This window comes from Odocoileus virginianus, chromosome 26 (assembly GCF_023699985.2).
Source record: "Odocoileus virginianus isolate 20LAN1187 ecotype Illinois chromosome 26, Ovbor_1.2, whole genome shotgun sequence".
Taxonomy (NCBI): domain Eukaryota; kingdom Metazoa; phylum Chordata; class Mammalia; order Artiodactyla; family Cervidae; genus Odocoileus; species Odocoileus virginianus.
The window spans coordinates 1,623,614-1,644,046 of record NC_069699.1 but is presented as its reverse complement, the minus strand read 5'-3'; the positions used below and the strand labels follow the sequence as shown (position 1 = coordinate 1,644,046).

Below are 20,433 nucleotides of genomic sequence, written 5' to 3'. Positions count from 1 at the left end.
GATGGTTCTCAGTACTTTGAAACAGGACTCTGGAGACTGACTTGTCCAAGAGGATCTTGACTCCTACCAAGAGAGTGAAACAAGAGAATACAAGGGAATACTCCTAACTACAAATTAAAAACCTTTCTTTAGAGACAAGTTCCTATCATTCAGAAATGGAGAGAGGGAATGGTAAGAGCTAAGGAGGAAGGGAAAGAGTACGTATCTGTCAGGACAGTAAAACAAAATTAAAGTCATATGTAGAATTGGTGGATGATTTGATAAAACCATTCCCCAAATACTTCCCCTTTCAACCTGATATTATTCAACAAGATTTGGATTTATATTTGTGCTCTGAGGCTTCTGGGAGAATAACAATTTATATAGTTAAGAAACAGTCTGGCAAAGGTTTTCCAAGCATAGCATTTGAGTTTTTTCATAATTCTTGTATGGATGTCACCTAACCACAACTATTTACTGGTAGGTTTTATGGATTAGATCAAGGATATCCTGTGAGTTTGGCTGAAGTGCTTCTCAAATGAAGGAGCAATTATGGAGAAGATTGTGGCAATGAATGACGGTGACTGGCTGTTGGGCTGTCAAGTGAAAGAAAACTTGTATTCTTTGCTTACAGCTTTGAGGCTCAAAACGAGAGCTGAAATGTCATGGCCCAAAGGCCAAATCCAGCTGTAGATGTGTGGCTGCCCTCTCGAAGGTTGACCCACAGACTGTCTTCAAGGTTTTGAATTGGTTGCCGACTTAAAAGTCAGATGATGCCACATAAGAAACCCACATTCGGGTTTACTTGAAAAAACATAAAAATATTTGCCCACATTTCTCAGAAAAAATAAATAAATGAGAGCTGAAGAGTGGCATGCCCTTGGGTTTACCACAGGCATCACCGCCCTATTACATTCACTATATTATAGCCACATACAGGTACCACTTACTGTAACAGTTGAGATTCTTAATTTTAATACTTTAAAATTGCTTAAACTCGTGTACCATTCCCATGACCCTGTAGGCATTTGGATTTGATTTCCTGAGTTAGAATGAGATTCCCTGGGTAAGCTCACAGAGACACAGATTTTCACCTACTAATAAGCATGAGCTCCCCAGAGATAGAGATATATTGATTGCTATGGATGATAACAAGGTCACTGACACTGAGGATTTTCAAGGGAAGCTAGATCACCATTTGGCACCAACTCTACAGAGGGAATGTAATCTTCGGATGATAATCCTTAAAATCCCTTCCCTGAGATTTTACTGGAGTTTAGACTGTGATCTTATAGAGCCATAGACTGTTCTCACTCATTTCGGAATCGAGCACAGGAACTAGAATACAGCTGAATCAAGTAAACATATGCTATGTCAGATAAAACTTTGATTCACTAACTACTCCTTACTTTAAGGCCATGATGGCTAAAACAATTTATTTTCTAATCTGGGAAAAATGATATATTAAGTATCACTGTTCATCAATAAATCAATAATCTTACTTCACTACTTAGTCAAATAGAATGAGCTCTCATGAGACTCAAAACAGGTAGTTTGAAAAATTCTCATAAGATTAGAGAAGTTTCTAAATGATGTATATTTCCTTTAAAGTTTTGAAAAGGGCTTACTTCAGTGAGTAACACAGTAGAGTTAGTCACTTCTAGGAAAAAAAATAAAAGCTACAGACTATGTTGGGCTCAGAAAAAGACAACAGACAGAGAATTTAACTAATAGTGCAAAAACTTTAGAGTGTGACTACCTCTCAGTCTTTGATTTAAAACAGTGGCTTATAAAATAGTTGACTTAGTTTAGCAGTCATATGTTGTTTTTTTTTCCCATTTATTTTTATTAGTTGGAGGCTAATTAATTTACAATATTGTAGTGGTTTTTGTCATACATTGACATGAATCAGCCATGGATTTACATGTATTCCCCATCCCGATCCCCCCTCCCACCTCCCTCTCTATCCGATCCCTCTGGGTCTTCCCAGTGCACCAGGCCCGAGCACTTGTCTCATGCATCCAACCTGAGCTGGTGATCTGTTTCACCCTAGATAATATACATGTTTCAACGCTGTTCTCTCAAAACATCCCACCCTCGCCTTCTCCCACAGAGTCCAAAATTCTGTTCGTACATCTGTGTCTCTTTTTCTGTTTTGCATATAGGGTTATCGTTACCATCTTTCTAAATTCCATATATATGCGTTAGTATACTGTATTGATCTTTATCTTTCTGGCTTACTTCACTCTATATAGTGGGCTCCAGTTTCATCCATCTCATTAGAACTGATTCAAAGGACATGGCAACCCACTCCAGTGTTCTTGCCTGGAGAATCCCAGGGACGGGGGAGCCTGGAGGGCTGCCGTCTATGGGGTCACACAGAGTTGGACACGGCTGAGCGACTTAGCAGCAAGAGGGGATGCTGACATGGGACACAGACCAAGATTCACCGGTTGGCTTTATGGGCAGAGCATGAAGCACCGTTGTAATCATAGAAGCTACAGTGTTATGAGCAAAAAGTTAAACACTGTCGGATCCACAGAGCCTAGACTCTTTGGATTTTCTGTATTTATAGAATTTCCCTTTTCTGAAAGCTTCTCTATGTCCCTGGTAGATAGTTCTTGAGCATCCATAGGATATTTATCTTTGAGTTTATTCATTCCATCCTTTTCCTGCCCTAGGATTCATAAGATATAAAGGGTCAAGGTAAGTTTGTGGCCAGTGTGGAAAGAAGCCAAGATGGCAACTGAACTAACTCTTGATCTAGATCATAATGTAAAGGGAATCTTTGCGATCTCATCACAGCCCAGCTTACCCAACCCAGAGCTTCCAAACAACAGTTTGTGCTAACATGTTAGGACAATAAACCATCTGCTTGCTTCTTCTGTGCCACTGAAACTTCATTTCCACAGAGCACTTTTGCATTTTATATTACTGTAATGTTTTCTCATCAATCAAAAGGCTCTACTACAGTCTACAGGGCCCAATATGATCTGACTCCTATCTTGTACTTCAATCTCATTTCACACAACTTTCACCTACGATCCTCTACCCCACTGGCCTTCCATCACTTCCTTAAGCATACCAAGCTCATTCCTGACTCTTGGCCTCTCACAAGCTGATCCTCAGTTTACAACCCTTTCCCCCAATCCTCAGCCTCACTGGCTTTTTCTCATTCTTCTGGTCTGAGATGAAATTGCACCAACTCAGAGGAACTCACCCTAACAATATACATCTCATACCCAAGACGCCCTTGAACATCATTTTGTTTGCTTTTCTCACTAGTACAAATTACAGCCCATGTTATTTCCTACCTTTCTCTCTCTTCTGGAACATAAACCTTTTGAGAGCCTGAACTGAGTGTGACCTCCATGCCTGGAACAGTGCCTGGCCAAGAAAAAGCTCTCAAATGAGTGTGTGATTGTAACAGCATGCAATGCCAGGAGTGTCCACCTCAACATTTCCCATGTAGATGCACAGCTAGATTTGAGCGTTTCAGAGATCACAAAGAATCATCACAGGAACCAGATACAGGCACAAGTCAGAAGGGAAAACTCTGGAAAGTAATTTAAGAGTTAAGGGGGTGGGGTGGGGGAGGTTGTACTGGTATTGGTTGAGGTGAATTGAGCAACAGTTTATAGAAAAGTAGCATTTCTTGTGAATCTTTAAAAATTGTGTTGGAGGGACTTCCCTGGTGGTCCAGTGATGAAGAATCCGCTTTCCAACACGTAACTCTGTTCAATGTTCCTTGGCAGCCTGGATGGGAGAGGAGTCCGGGGGAGAATGGATACATGTGTATGTATGGTTGAAGCCCTTCGCTCTTTACCTGAAACTATCAAATTGTTTGCTAAGTGGTTAGACCCCAATACTAACTAAACAGGCTTTAAAAAAAGAAAGAAAGAAAGAATCTGCTTTTCAGCATTGGGGCTGAGGGTTCAATCCCTGGTCACAGAACTAAGACCCCACATGCTACAGGGTAACGCAGGATCTTCACTGTGACTCATGAGCTCTTCTGTAGCTGTGGTGGGTGCATAATATGGAGCCACGAGCTCTGGAATGCACCCACCAAAACTAGAGAGGCGCTCGTGAGTCACAGTAAAGATCCCACCTGCTACAGCGGAGACCCAAGAAGCCAAAATAAACAAACTTTTAAAATACGCTGGATTCCACTATGTAAACCAAAGGGAAGAGGGCATAAAGAAAGAGGCGTGATACAAACAGAAGTTTACAGTAAGGATGTGTTTAGAGATTAGTATTACACCAATGGAGTGAGAGGATTCATGAGCTAAGAGTGAAAGAGAAAAGCGAAAAGACAGTCAGGGCCATCCCAGGCATCCAGCAAGGCAGGGTAAAGACTCTGACCACATATCATTACATAACTGGAGTCATGAAAGATTTCAGATTAGGGCAATGCTGTGATCAGTGATGTGATCTTTGGCAAGATTTGTGTTGTGGTGATATTTAAGATGGATTGTAGTGGAGAGAGACTAAAAATAAGTTAAGAGGCTTTAACAATCAGTTGACTGTTGGGAACCTGAGATCAAGTTTTGTCAGTAGAAGATGAAATAAAAATCTTGATGCCAGAGAGACACCCTGGAGGCTGAATCTTGTGGACGTCTCTGGTGGTAAAAAGGGAGGGTTAGTGAAGCAAATAATGTGGCTCATATTCAGAGAGAAGAAAAAGTAAAGATAAACTGGGTTTGAAAGACGAAGCACTGAGTCCTGCTACAAGCAGGTAGTTCGAGTTTCTGGCAAGACATCTGGATAAAGACGTTCTACAGCCAGTTGGAAGTGAAGATTGGATGAGGGGTGGTGGTTTGTTGGACTGTGAAATTATCTCCTCTATAGAGATAACTTCAAGTGTGCAGAAAATTTCACTGACAGAAAAATACAGAGGTCAAGGAACTGCAAGGCTGAACCTTGAGGCACATCTCTATTGCAGGGGTCAGGCAGAGGAACAGGGAGACAAAGAAGTTCTGTCAGGGAGTTCCAAAACAGATTGAGCACCTGCTCTGCATGTCAGAAGTTCAAGTTCCCAACAATACTATCAATTTAGGCACCTATTTATCTTCCAGGATGTTTCTTCCTGCAGGATTGCAAATGTCTTACTAATGTCACCCGCAACATCCATTTATCATAGCTGTTTATTATTCATTTCAAAGTGACAGGGTCCCTGGCACTCACTGAAACACTTAGGAAGAGAGATGTCAGGTAAAAGGAAGCAAAGTGTATACTTTGACCTTAAAATGAAATCAGGATTTAGGACCTGGGTTTAGAGACAAAATTCCTTTGTTGTCTGAATTCTTTCCCTCCTCCAAAGAATTTGGGGAGAGAAAGTTTATGGGTTTTTTTAATGGAGAAAATAATTTTCTACATGAATTATGAAAATTCTGTTCTTTATGGAAGTTTGCATACCTCTCTGCACTTTAGTCTCCATATGAGATCTACAACTGATGAGCAGTCAGGTGCCTGAGGAAACTGCTGTCAAGGAGTAGAAGCCCGACTTGGTTGACTATGCAAGATTCACAAGGATAATTTAATTTTTATAACCCAAGGATCTGTCTTTCTAGAAGTTTTTTGGTTTTTTGTTTTGTTTTTTTACTTATTTTTCAGCTTGACTAATAGCCTCAAAGTTCAAGGTCCCAAAGACTAGCCCTACCTGGCCAACAAGCTTACTTTATGTTCTTTATGTCCTCAGAATGTGATCTTTACCTTAGATCAAGGGTTTCCCAAGTGGCTCAGATGGTAAAGTGTCTGCCTGCAATGCAAGAGACCTGGGTTTGATCCCTGGGTTGGGGAGATCCCCTGGAGGAGGAAATGGCAACCCACTCCAGTACTCTTGCCTGGAAAATCCCATGGACGGAGGAACCTGGTGGGCTACAGTCCATGGGGTTGCAAAGAGTCAGACACAACTGAGCGACTTCACTTTCACTTTCAACTTAGATCAATGATAAAAATTCCAAGGATTAGTTCATCGCCCAGAAGATAAAAATCTCAATTCTAAACCTCATCAGCACATTCCTTTTGCAGATGAGAAGTCTAATCTTTCTACTGTATTTCATAGCTGTCTCCACTTGGATCCTATCTCCAGTTTGCCGAGAAAAGAACCCCAAGACAGTGACCAATAAAACTTACAAGGTGAAGAACTGGGAAAGGAACACGATTACAATTTGAGATGATAAACCAAGAGAGCCCGGTATAGAACATAAATGTTTACAATTCATATTAGTTTAAAAGGTGGAACAGGTAATAATATTAGCACTCTCTGATTAGAAAATAATAATAAAACGTATGATCTTAAAATAGGCATTTTCCAGCATTTCTGTTACAGTGGCCAAAAGTAGCATTAGTTCATCTATCTCCACATTCATGGTGATAAGACTGATGCAATCCAAGTGCTACTCTCTATTAATAGGAATCAGAGGCTAAAAGCTTAGCTAACAGTAGAGAAAAATCAATATGGGTATGGAACATCTTGTTGCCTTTAAGCAAGAGACTTTCAAAAATGCCTCAGGAAGACAAAGGAGGCAGTTTAATGGGGTGTACACATTGCAATAATTCGAGCAACATGGATAATTATAGTCCATTGGGACAATATGACTAAGAAAAGCCTTGATGCATAAGAGTACTCAACAGTGAAAGCGTGTGACGTGCACAAAAAGGTCATTGGAAGGCAAAACTAAGTGCATATTTATTTTTTAAAAATATGTTTAGTAAGTAGGCTGGATAATTTAGATAGATAGATAGATATGATATACATGTTCTATTTCTTTTATTTGATCTTTTTAGAGTTGAATTTAAGTCTGACAACTCAAGGAAATTTGGAGATTTGTCTTGGTTGCCCAGAGGAGGGATCACTTCCTGTGGCCACACTTAGCAGCTGGTAGAAGTCCAGCCATACATCAGGGGCTGATGCATGAGGCAGCATCTACAGAAGAGAGTCTGCTGCCCAGACTCCCCTTTCACCCCTCTGATGACAAAACCACTTGGTGTTTATATTCCAAAAATACTGAAAGACTAAGACATCACGAAGTAAAGGCTCAGGACTAAAAACCAGATGGACATGGGAACTCTTGATGAGGAGGAGGGGGGCTCCACATTGCTAACAAAAGGGCTTCTGATGGCTTGTTGCCACAGCAACAGAACCTTGACTCCAAGACAGAACTCAAGCCAGAAAATATCAGCTCATCAACTTTGAAGGGATCCACTAAGATACCATGTGCCAACCAAAAATAAGTGACCGATAACTTAGAATTTGCAGACTCAGCTGGTCTGACACTGCCTTCTGAATTACTACAACTCTAGGACAGTATAAACACTGTCTAAGTACAGTATAAGTACAAAATACAGGGAATGCATAAACCAAGTTTATAAATAAGGAAGACAAATCAAAACTATAGCATAAATATTTCTTGATCACTTAAAGGTAGATATAATATATTTTGAATCCCACTGTGATTACTTATATGTGTTTATGCACACATGGGCATGCTGTCTCTTTTTGAATTTTGTGAAGTTTGTCAATGAAATTGATAGATATCTTATCAAAATATTTAGGAGGCTCCATTTACTTAAAATTTGTAATCAGCAATTAAATACTTAAGATGATTTGATTCCTAAGGTGTGTTTTGATTTAGTTGTTCAGTCACTTTGTCATGTTCCGCTCTTTGTGACCCTACGGACGGCAGCACACTAGGCTTCCCTGTCCTTCAGTATCTCCTAGAGTTTGCTCAGAGTCATGGCCATTGAATCAGTGATGCCATCCAACCATCTCATCCTCTGTTGTTCCCTTCTCCTCCTGCCTTCAATCTTTCCCAGAATCTGAAAATATTGTTTTGATTTATTTAGTAGCAAAAGTAGTATTTGAATGTTGAGGAAAACTTTTAATAATGAATAAGATTACAAATGTGAGCAAGTAACAAGTTACTAATATTAACAAGTACTTTCCCTTCATAAAAGATCCTTGGCTGCTAAAGATCCTAGGAGCAGTGTTATTCTCTGATTTTTTTCTTAGCAGGAATTTTGCCTAACATCAGATAATACAGCCAAGGATCTCACTCTGAATTTTCCTTCCTCCCTGCAAAAAGCACAGGGTTGTGTTGGCTTAAACTCAGATTCAGTAGGAAATCTATAAACTAATTATTTTCCATTATCTCCTTCAGTTATTCTGAGTAAAGATGGAACAGTCACTGATCATGAAGGAAGCCCTGACCTTAATCATACATTGAAAACCAAGAAGCATATAAAACAGCCCCACTTTCCCAGCCCTCAGCAGAGAGCAAGAAGTGACAAGACAGACTCTGGTGCAGTCATAATTCCGTTTACATCTCTGATACAACACACACCAAGTCTTCACTGGGAACCCCACACAGCAGGGGCCCCCAAACTCTGGGGTCTAGTGCCTGATGATCTGAGGTGGGGCTGATGCAAGAATAATAGAAATAAAGTGCACGATCAATGTCGTGCAATTGAATCACCCCAATACCACCCCCACCCATCCCCATAAAAAATTGTCTTCCATGACACTAGTCCCCGGTGCCTAAAAGGCTGGGGGCCTCTGCGAGGAAATGTGGGTTTCTGTGTGTCCTCTGCCCCATCGACAACTAAACAAAGGCAGTGTGAGATGCCTCTAACAGAGATTCCAGCACGTTCTCTCACTGTATAGGTCTATATTTTCTATGTTTATCCTGACAAGTAGTCCTGGGTCAGTCTGACATGCTTTTTAGAGCTTTGTTACTTGAACTTAGAGAATTGGTTTGAGTTGATCACAATAAAGGCAGAGATGAAACCCCATTTACAAAACTGCAGGGCCAGAAGAAAGCAGACCTCTTGTCTAACAGGCCTGATCAATGCATTAGCCACTCCTCACAATGTTCAATATTCACACAAAAAGGTTACCAGTACAACAAAGGCTGTGGATGGCGTGTCTTGGAGGCCGTTGTAATGGGATTTGACAAGAGCCAGGCACTCTGGGCAGGCTCCGTCAGTGTTAATGGAAGCAGAAGGGACTCAAGGGCAAACAGGAGTGGTGAGGGGTGATGGGGCGGGCAGTGGGGGGAACCTGCGGGTGGTGACCTGTTCCTTTTCCCATCACTCCCTTATATTTAATTGCTCGTTCTAGCCAGTGAATTGCAATTTTATTTGCCATCAGGTGACTCTGGCCTGGTCTCCTATGTTGGTTGAGTCTTGCACTGAAAGGAAAAGTATCTTGTAGCCTGTGGCAGGGCCCCTTTTACAGGAAGGAAATCGTCCTCTGGCAAGTGTCTCCCATTAATAGGGTTTCCGTGCCTCACCTTGCAGAGGAATTTGTACTTGCGCACAAATTAGTTACTTACTGGGGAGGCAGTCCCAGGAAACACTGGCTGAGATGGGCAGCCAGCAGGGGAACAGAGGACGCGGACACAGACAGTGGCCATGCGGACACGGCAGGGAGAGGAGAGTCTGGGACAGACCCAGACCGAGAGGGTGGCATGGACGTGTGCACACCACCACGTGTCAGACGGCTCGTGGGAACTGGCGTGCAGCACAGGGAGCTCATGTGGCCTCTGTGATGACCTAGAGGGGAGGGGAGGGGAGGGAGGGAGTGGAAGGGGGGGGGGGAGGGGAGGGGAGGGGAGGGGAGGGGAGGGAGGATTATGTGTATACATAGGGCTGATTCACTTTGTTATGTAGCAGAAACTAACACAGCATTGTAAAACAATTATCCTGCAATTGAATTTTTTAAAAGTGGGTTCGAAAACTAGTTCCCACTGTGGGCCACCAGACAGACTGTCACCTCACTGGGGACCTCAGATCAGCTTAGAACATACCTCAGTCCATCCATCCAAAAGGTGAGGGAGCCGCAGCATTTAAACACTGACACTCCTCCTGGTTGAGGGCTGGACTAAGTGGGGAGGGAATAAGACCCCTGAACCTCTGACCTGGGATGCACACAGCCTGCTCTGTCCAAAAAAGCCCTCAGAAACAGGGGCAAGGTGCCAACTGCATCCGCTAAAATCTGCCTACAAATATATAAACTGCTTTCCATGCCAGCGGTCCTTCAAACAGACAGACAATACCACCACCTCCTGGATAAGCAGTTGGAGGTAACCAGGAACAGATGCCTTCCACCTGACTTGATGCTGTCCATTTGATACAGACTTCAGGAATGAAGGTTAGAGTCAGCATCATTTTGCTGAAGAATCTAACACTGTGCTGCCCTTGGTGGGTGTCCGTTCACTGACTCTGACCCTTGACAGAGTTCCTGGGCCCAACACTCCCATCTGTGAGGCCCTCCTGTGGGTGCAGGGTTCTGGAACTTCAGAAGGCTAAAAAGAGCTCAAATTCAGCACAAGGTGGGCTGACCTGGACTCCACTCAGAAGTGTGTATTTTTTTAACTTAAAAAGAGTAATTTTTAAAATAAAACTTTAACGTTTCATATCGACTTGCAGTTGGTTGGCAAACATTTGTCAAGCTTAGACAATAATACTGGGAAGCAATCAGGAGGTTCCAAGTTATAAGGAAGGACATGGCAGTTCCCAAGAGGAGGTTTGAAGTCAAAAGCCAGTGAAGCAGATGGGTGCTGGGACCCAGGAGAGGGAGCTGCCGAGAACAGTGGTGAAGACCCTGGGCTTTGGGGTTGGGCAAGCCCCATGTGTCCTACCTGCGGGGGGCCCGGCCCAGGGACCCAGCCGCTCAAGCCTCAGTTCCTCATCCAAGTGACGGGAGATGACAGGCCCTACCTCATGTGGGGTTTGTGATGATTAAGTGAGCCAGCGCTTGTCAAGTGCTAGGTCCAGTGCTCAGCATGTGGTAAGGACTTAGTAACTGTGACCTGCTCCTGTGTTATTATTGTCACTTTAATGACTTCCAGGAAGCAAGTAGGCAACGCTCCTTCTACTCTGCAGGGCTTGCAGTCCAGGGTAATACCAGAGGGACTATAATGCACGCCACGGCAATCAGAGCAAACTCCATCTGCCGCCCCACATGGAACAAGTTATCTTATCTCTGATTCATGGATCACATTTGAAATCTCAGGAGTGGAGGTGGAGAGCACTGGGGTTTTCTTGAAAGTACTTTCCACTAAAGTGGCAGATCCAGTCTGATGCGGCCTGGGCGAATTCTTACGCACGGTGAGTGAGACCTCTGCGTGTCACAGTTAGAGGGACTGGCCGGCTCTGGGATGGCCTGGGCCTGCTGGTGAAAAGGCATGTCACACACGAGTGCATGTCAACTTCACCTCCTGTAAGGCAGGGTGTTGCCCTCTGGGGGGGTACAGCCCCGCCCTGTCCGGCAGGAGGGACCCGGGTGTCTGCATACATGGTCAAGGCAGGGCCGCAGTCTCCTCCCTGACTTCTGCCCACGGATCTCCACCTCCGCCTCCAAAGGCTTTCAACAAAAAGGCCAAAGAAGACCCCCAGAGGCTACTTGGTGCTCTCAGCCAAGACCAGCTCTAAGGAATTCAAATGTTCTTTCAATTCTTTACGAAGAAATAAAATCATCTTCTTTATGGTTTCCTTTGCTGTGCAAAAGCTTTTAAGTTTAATTAGGTCCCATTGGCTTATTTTTGTTTTTATTTTCATTACTCTAGGGACGGGGTCAAAAAAGATCTTAGCCACTAAAAGGAAAGAAATAGGGTCATCAGTAGTGAGTCGAATGGACCTACAGACTATCATACAGAGTGAATTAAGTCAGAAAGAGAAAAATAAACATCGTATATTAGCACATATGTGTGGAATCTAGAAAAACAGTACCGATGGTTTCCAAGGCAGGAATAGAGACACAGATGTAGAGAACAGACAGGACACAGGGTGGGGAGTGGAGAGGAAGAGGAAGGTGGGAGGAGCCGAGAAAGGATTAACTGAGATGAATTGACCATCCACACTCCCATGTGTGAAATAGCTAAAACGCAGTGCTCTGTGATGATCTAGAGGGGTGAAATGGTGGGAGGGAGCTCAAGGAGGGGATGTATGTATATATAAACATGGCCAATTCGCTCTGTTATACAGCAGAAACACACACAACATTGTAAAGCAATAATCCACCAATAAAACAAAAAGAGAGAGATGAAATCTCCACCATGTACTGGGGGCAGCCCCAGCCCAGCATGTGTCCAATGTGTGAGGCCCCGCCAGCAGACAATCCTGGATAAGCAAGAGCATTGCATCCAGCTGAGACCCCAGGCAGGGCGGCCACTCCACATTTACCCTCGACCTTCTCACAAAGCCAATGAGGACACAGGACTGCAGGAAATGGACAGAGACCTTGTTGCTGAGTCAACGAAGGTGTTTTATTGCGAGGTGGGCACAGTTACAGAACATGAGTCAGAAACATCACAGTCTCCGCAAACGCAAACACAGAAGCGGGCCTCCTTCTCCGATTCCTCCAGATGGAGCAGGGTCAACGGGTAGGGTGTGCGGAGTGGTCTCCAGTCCCTGCTCTGCCTTAAAGAATCAGCCACTTACTCTTGGTTAGCTTACATCTGAAGTATTTGAAGCCACTTTCGATATTTATATTTTCTCCACCATTCTAGCTGCAGGATCAAACAGGAATTACATTTCCACCTACAAGGTTTGTATTTCTTTGTGGGGTAGCATAAACCCCAAAGAGCATGCAAGAGCCCCAGGTATAATATGTTTGATTATACTTCAATTCCAAGTGATGCCGCACTGAGATCGCTTCAGTAACGAGGCAAGTGGGACTCGGCCCATTACCTAGATCCAGACGTGAAAACGAGGAAGGGAGAAAATGCATTTTTAATCTAAAGATCAGGAATACACGCATCAAACCATGCAGACCCATTTACTATAAGGTAACCCAGATGACAATTCAGAAACCCCTAGGGACAGAATTCATTCATAAACAAGGTTAATTTCAACCACAGAATTATATTTCCAAAGCAATTCTTTTCTTACACAATCCCCAAGGCCAAGAAAAAAGAAGGAAAGACAAACGGGAAAAAAAAAAAAAAAAAAGACCAGCCAACCAGCCCACCATTCAAAATCACATAGAACCAATAGGGTGATGGCAAAGCAAAGACCGTCCAATCAGGAGCCGTGGCTCAGGGCGCTCCGAGCTGCAGGCTGCATCTGCATCCGGCTCCGGGCGGGCGCTTTCCTGGTTCCAGCTGCTCTGCTCTGCCCTGGGGACCGGCTTGCTCCCCATCGAAGGCGGGGCCTCCTCCGGCTAAAAAGTCGAGCCTGTGGAAGGACACACAGGAAAAGACCCGTCAGGCCAAGGCCGGAACCATCTGACGGCTAAACCCGATGGAGTCGAGGGCAGAGGAAGAGCGACTTTCCTCACCTCCTCCAGCCCGGCTTCCTGCCACCTCTCTGGGAGGGTGGCTTCGTTCTTGGGAGCAGCCAGCGGCGTGGCATCTTTGAGATACTGTCGTGAGTGCATCAGGGTACCCGTCACCTCACAGGCCGCGATCTCTGTTGACAAGAACATGAGTCAATTCCCCCGCGTCACTGGTCTGTGGAACCTTGAGGAGGAGGAGACAATACAGCCACACAGACACACGGACAGGAAGGGGGGGGGGTGGACAGGAGACAAGAAACTCGGAAAGGATACTCTACCTGCCCCCTGTCCCTGAGGGTCCCCTGGGCAGCCGTGCGCCGACAGGAGGCGTGAAGTGCTTCCCAAGTGCGCCCAGAGGTCTGAGAGATCAGGAAGCATCATTCCACTGCCAGGCAGGCGCCTGGGTCCAAGCTCCTGGAAGACCTCAGCCAGCCTCACCCCAACTCTCCCGAGCGGGTCCTGCCACTGAGATACTATATAACAGAGAGCAAAACGCAGCGCAGATTAGCAGGGTGGGCGCCTTCTTCCTCAGCCCCAGAGGAGCAGTTTGGGAGAGGATGGGGTAGAGGGCAGGAGGGGCATCTTCTCTTTAGCGCGTTCAGTCAGCTGCCAAATCTCCACTCCCCACCAGGTGCCAAGTCTCTAAGAGCGTCCCGCAGGCCTGTGTCCTCACTTTGGTTCCCGCAAAGCAGCCTCGGCCTCCGGAGGGACATGTCTGTCACAGGCAGGCTCGCTGTCTGGGCAGCAGAGTCCAGCCCTGGAGCGAGACGGACGCCTGGCTCCAAGTCTCCCCCTCCTTCCCCAGCGCCCAGGGCCACCCCTCTGTCCTGCTCAGCACCTGTCTCCCCAGAACACTGGGTACGCAGCTATGAGGAAGAACTGGGCTGAGAACCATCGGGACTTGCAGAGCTTCCAAAAAGGTGGGGGTGGGGGAGGCATTCCTGAGACACAGCCACACGAGCCAAGTTGTCAGGGGGTAGAGGCTGGCGGGAGTGGGCACACGTATAAGGAGGGCATGATGTCTGCAGAAAAAGTACTGATAAAACTAAGAACCAGTCTCGTTTTCACTATGACCATGCACCCCTTGGCAACTGTGAGCAGCATGTCTGGTAAAACCCTGCTTCCTGCCCAGACAGACCCCCGCCCCTGGCCTCGCCCCGCCAGCGTCTCTGCTGCGCCCCTCCCTCCTCCAGGAGTGCGCTGCCCCCAAACCCACCTGCCACACCCCACCTACGTCCAAGCTCCACTGGAATGCTGCCTCTTCAAGGAAGACTCTCACAACGCCCCTGGCTGGAGTTCCTTCCTTCGCTTAACCCTGAGGACAGTGTGTTATCTGTCACTTTTACCCTATATTAAACATGCAAAAATGTTGTCTTCCCTACTGATTGCCATCAAGATGCAGTGGAAAAAGTTTGGGATTTGAGATCTGGCCTGGGTTAGAAGCCCAGCCCTCACTCTGAACTAGCTGTGTGATGTTTGGCTGGTTATTAAACTTCTGTAGCTTGTCTCCACGTCCACACACACAGGGAGACTCTCCCCTCTCTCAGAGGGCTGTGCCTTCAGTTAGAAAATACACACAAAACATCGAGCCTGAGATCATAGACTCTGCAACTATTAGTTTCTCTGCTCTCCTTATAGTCTCTTTCCTATGTCCTCCTTCCCCACTCCTGCAGGACTCACCAAGATCTCATAACATGTGGAAGGTACATACATGAGGAGTAAAATACTTGTTAGATTCTTAGACCAGAATCTGGCACATGATGTAATAGAAATGGATGTGAAATAAAATAATCTTGTGAGTTCACGAATAATTCCTTGGCTTCATGAAGACTTCAGATACAGATTATCAAGATGTCTCTTCCTCTGCTTCAAATTCCCTCCCACCCTCCCCAAATAAAAACATCAGGGGTGAACACCTTCTGTCCTCACAGGCTGTGCATCAGAAGGCCAGTTACTTAACCTCTCTGTGCCTAAGTTGCGGCTTCTGTCAAATGGGGATAGTCGAGCAGCTCCTCATTCAGTTCTGAGGAAGGTTAGATGAGACACTCCCGGTAACGTTCTTAGCATGCTACCCGGCATGCCTGTTCTCAATACATGATAGTTCCCTTAAGGGGGAAATGTCCATTAGTACTAACATTATGTGATTTTCTAAACACATCAAGCACAGAAATATGCAGTTCTGTTGGTCTGGGTCTTTATTTCCTTATGAAGGCTCCATGCCACATGAAACATACATTACATAAATGTGCATGCCTTTTCCTTGTTAATCTGTTTTTGTCACTTTAACATTCAGACCCAGCCTGGGACCCTCTGTGGGTTGGGGGAGAAATGCTTTTCTCCTGCACAAGTCTTTCTACTAATTCTTCCTGCTAAAGTAACCTTGCAGTTTCCGTCTCCTAACCCAACCCAGCCTGAGACACCCTTCCCTCTCCCTCTTCCAGGGACAAACTATGCCACCCCACACATGAGGATGCACGGACATGTCTACTTTTTCCCCACATAAAAACTATCAATAAATTATCTACATATCTTGACATTTCAATGCTAGATCATCTCTGCCTAGCATCTAAATACAGGATAGAAAAATAAGCCGAGTGCATGAAATCATATAATTTGACAGACTAGCAAGTAATCAAGCCCCCCTTCATGGGCGGAGATCACACTGGGGGCTCCTGCAGGGGTGTGAGCTGGAGCCTGGGGCACAGCGACCCTGTCCAGGGACCAGAGTCCTGGCTTCAGTGTCACCCCCTTCAGTTCAGGTCACTCTGTGGTGCCCTGACCCTGGACAGTCCTCACTGCCGATCTGCCAACTCTCCAGGGAGGGCGCATATAGACAACATGGTATCAGAGGAAACTGTTCTACAGCAGAGCTACGTCAGAGGCACGACCACAACCACCCTGACCCACTCCCCCAGCGCTCAGTCTCATCCTTTATAGACACAGGACACCCAGGCCAAGTGCCCAACACTCACTGACCACCCCGCCTCCCCTCCAAGCTGAGATGCAAGGAGGACACGGTCCATCCCCAAGCCACATCCCTGGTCCTTCTGTGACGGTGCCTGTGGATGAACCAGGGCTTCATGCTGCAGATGAAGTGGGGATCCTACGATCCATGTATGCCCAACCCACCCACCAGCCCCAAAGTGGCCAATGAGTCCTGATGGAGCAGCCACCACCCCAAATCCTCAAGCTGCCTCTCACCCTTTGGCTGCTTCAGTCAGGAAGCTGGACCCCTTCTGCCGGTGGCTGGGCCCCACACACCCTTGAGAAACCTGCAGAGAGAGAGTCCTAGCTTCAGTGTCACCTCGTCAACTCAGGGCTCCATCGGCAGGCTCCTCAACATCCCCTTCCCAGGCCACCGTGCTCATCAGTACCTATAACAATGCCTCATCCCTCAGGCCTCTCCCCAGGCCAACCTCCAACTTAGCTAATGAACTAACTTAGTTGTGTCTCTTTGCAGGAGGGTTTTCTCCAAAAATCATTTGGGCACAGCAGTCCAGGAATTTCTAGGTGTCCAGATGAAATCAGTGACCGACAGGGCCCAGGGTGGTTTGAGGTGCATGATTCTCAGCTGCTCCCCAGAGCCTGCGCCCACCCAGCCTAGCAACGTCCCGGGGCTGGCTGCTGTCCTTCCCTGCCCTCCCACTGGTGTTTCCAATGTGGCCCCAACCAACTACTAGCTCTCAAATCCTTTTCTTAGGGACACTCCCGGGAAACTAAAACTTGGTAGGAAACCTCATTTTTCCAGTTCCAGTCACTTCAGCAAATGCTTCAATTCTATGTACATATAGATCTGTGTATATATAAACATGTGTAATTATAAACCTATGTATATATAAACATGTACATATAGATCTGTGTATATATAAACATATACATATAGACCTATGTGTATATATAGATCTAAGTACATACATATAGATCTGTGTATATATAAACACACATACATATAGGTCTATTTGTATATAAACACACATATTGCACATATAGATCTATGTGTATATAAATAGGGGCTCCCAGGCTATGTTAATCAGATCTATAAATAAGGAATGGTAGGTAAACATCTGGCTGACATTTGCGCTTCCACATATTTTGCATTGTGCTGGTTCTGTCTCCCCTGTAAGCTGATAAGACACTGAAAGGCCAGGAGTGCATCACGTCCTTCTTCGATGATTTTTCACGATTCCTGGCATGACGCTCTACAGAGTGAATATTTAATCAGGGCCGACAGACAGGAGGCCATGGAGGTCAGGTCTACTTGTCCTCCGGGCTTGTCAAGGGTGAGAAAGCTCCTCAGAAGAGGGAACTGTGATGCTGTCTCCCGCTCTCTAAAGGGTGGGCCTGGGAGCCCAGGATGGGAGTGGACACTGAGGCAGGCCACGAGCCAGGACAGCGGAGTCCAGTGGCACCAACCACGCCTCCAGGCCGGCAGGCCGGGACATGCCGAGGGCTTAGACGTGCTCTCTCAACCCGTTTCGGACTGAGAGATTCATCCAGGCCAACTGAGACTGGGGGATGGGCGGACCAAGCTCCTTCCCCGGAAGGAGAAGGAAAATCCTGGGTGATTTTTTACTGGCAATCATTGTATGTGTGAAGTCGTGTCCAATTCTTTGTGACCCTATGGACTGTAAGCCACCAGCCTCTCTGTCCGTGGGATTCTCCAGGCAAGAACACTGGAGTGGGTTGCCATTTCCTTCTCCGGAAAGCACTAGCCCTCTGATTTATTAAGCGCCTCAAAGTGCTCAGACAGTAAATAATCTGCCTGCCATCCAGGAGACCCAGGTCCAATCTCTGGGTCAGGAAGATCCCCTGGAGGAGGAAACGGCATCCCACTCCAGTATTCTTGCCTGGAGAATCCCATGGACAGAGGAGCCTGGTGGGCTGCAGTCTATAGTTTCACAAACAGCCTGATACAACTGACAGGCTTTCACTTCACTTCTTCAAAGTGTATTACAGAACTGGGTGCTAATAGGTGAGGGACAAAACAGGAAGAGGAGGCCCTACCTGGACCCACCGTAGACCCCAGAACCAGGGAAGACTGGGGGACAAGGGTCAGAGGCAGACAGCTGAGCGCTGACACCCCGACTACAAAGACCCCCTTGCGTGGCGCTCTCACCCCTCTCCTGGCTCCACAATCTCCCTTCCTAACTAAAACAAAGGCTTCTGTATCAGCCATTCTAGACCCAGAATCTCTATTAACTAGCTCTCCAAGGATGCAAGGATTCTAAAGGACCTTCTGAATCAAAGAGAGGTGAAATGACACTCGGTGTTATTTCAGAGCTGAGTACTCTGTTGAATTACTTTCTAAGCCTTTTACAACCAACAATCCAGATACGGTATTGATTAAACAGATCACTCGCATTCCCAGCTTGGCTGCTAGCAGAGGTCACCGTCACCTCCTTTCGGCCCTTCCTGGCTGAGGCTGGAGCCTCAAGACCTAAGGCCGCTGGAAAGCCCTACACTCAGCCCATCACAGGGGCTCTGCTCCCCTGTAGGTGGGGGCAGGAGATGTATTGCACACCCACTCCAGGAGCCTGAAAGAAGATTCCTAAGGCTTTACCTGGGGAAATCACACCAACATATGGCTTCACATAGATCCTGCTGATTGAAGAAAGTTAAATTCTATAGCAGCTTTCTAAAAATAACTCTCTTTGAACAGAAAGGCAGGTCCTTTAAAGGGCCCACACTGGTTTACTCTGTTTACCCCACCACTAGGAGCTTGAAGAAACCACAACAGTGACAGCAGAGAGGTAATTCAAGGGTAATTCATCTGGGAATGAACAATAAATAGCTGGAAAGAAGGCAGAATTATAAAGGGTGTGGAGGGACGTACGTGACAAGCAGAGACCTCTACACAGCAAATGTGAGGGCACCCAGCAGGCTTCCTCTACCTGCTGCCCCTTCTGCAGACAAAGGCTCCCTCTTGATAGCCAGACCAGTTCATGTAGCAAACAAACCGTCATGCACATGAGACGCACCAAAGACACACACAGCAGTCGGAGCAAGTGGGTCTCAGTGAAGGTCCAGATGAGCTGCTCAATTTACAAGGGTTCTGCACACTCTTTATGGGACAAAACTGCTAACTTTTCACAAGTGAGAAACACAATGCCCATGTGAGGTTTAATTACCTTGAGAGCTACAAATCTGCTGAAAGAGAACCGTGGCAAAAGGAGAAAAGGAAACACATTTCCAACAGGGCTCATTTACTCTCTGGGTTCTCTGCATGCATGCTTTGTGGCCATCGCAGCCTGAGGATGGTATCACATGTTGCCAACAGTTTTACCCACAATGAAGAAAAACTTGGGCACTTCCTTAAGAGTCATGTGAAAAATACGCCATACTGTCCCAAACTGTGCTCAAGTTTGCACTGAACTTTTCATTGGCCATTTAAACTGTAGGGAAGTTGCCATTTAAACATAAGCCCTTGGTAGTCCTGTTAATGTTGAAAGTAGCTGAGTATGGGCTTCCCAGATGGTGCAGTTGTAAAGAATCCACCTGCAATGCAGGAGATGTAGGTTTGATCCCTGGGCCAGGAAGATCCCCGGAGAAGGAAACGGCAACCCACTCCAGTATTCTTGCCTGGAAAATCCCATGGACAGAGGAGCATGGCAGGCTACGGTCCATGGGGCTGCAGAGTCAGACATGACTGAGAGGCTTATTTGAAGTCATTCTAATCTGAAGGCAATTCAACATCTCCCTACCCTAGTTATAGAGCAATTCTTAGCCTTCACTCCTAAACTGCACCTGTCCTCAACAGTTTCTGGGTATTATGAATCAGGAATGGGCAGGGAGTGTTTTTATTAACTGTGTGGAGTGTATTTATGATGCTGATGGCCAATGCCTCAAAGAAGCCAAAATACTATTTGAACATTTTATACAGTCTTGACTTAAGCAACTAGAGCATAAACTCCCTGAAGGCTGATGCTTCTTATGCATTTTCTTTTTGTCTCCTGATGCCTAGTAGGGAGCTGAACATTGAGTTAAGGTGATTATATTTCCTAATAAAAAAAAACTTAACAATTAGTGTAATAGGACATATCTTTTATTTCCCCTGTGCTATACAGTAGGTCCTGGTATCTATTTTATATATAGTGACATGTGTCAATCCTAACCTCCTAATTTATCCTTCCTCCTAACCTTTCTCTTTGGTAACCATAAGTTTATATTCTGTCAGT

The 20,433-nt window shown here is 45.8% G+C and overlaps 2 protein-coding genes across 9 annotated transcripts in view; both read right to left on the bottom strand.

Annotated features, from left to right (window-relative positions):
- The window catches only part of RBMS3 (RNA binding motif single stranded interacting protein 3), a 1,589,121-nt gene that overhangs the window by 1,377,872 nt on the left and 190,816 nt on the right, over positions 1-20,433 (bottom strand). The gene's annotated exons all lie outside the window — the stretch shown is intronic.
- Positions 12,234-20,433, bottom strand: part of LOC139031190 (uncharacterized) — a 105,498-nt gene continuing 97,298 nt past the window's right edge. Inside the window, exons 2-4 of the mRNA XM_070455297.1 lie at positions 13,537-13,731; positions 13,262-13,392; positions 12,234-13,158 (exon numbers count right to left, since the gene is read on the bottom strand). Coding sequence (XP_070311398.1) covers positions 13,006-13,158; positions 13,262-13,392; positions 13,537-13,731 — 479 coding nt within the window. The 3' untranslated portion in view covers positions 12,234-13,005. The remainder of the gene's footprint in view (positions 13,159-13,261; positions 13,393-13,536; positions 13,732-20,433) is intronic.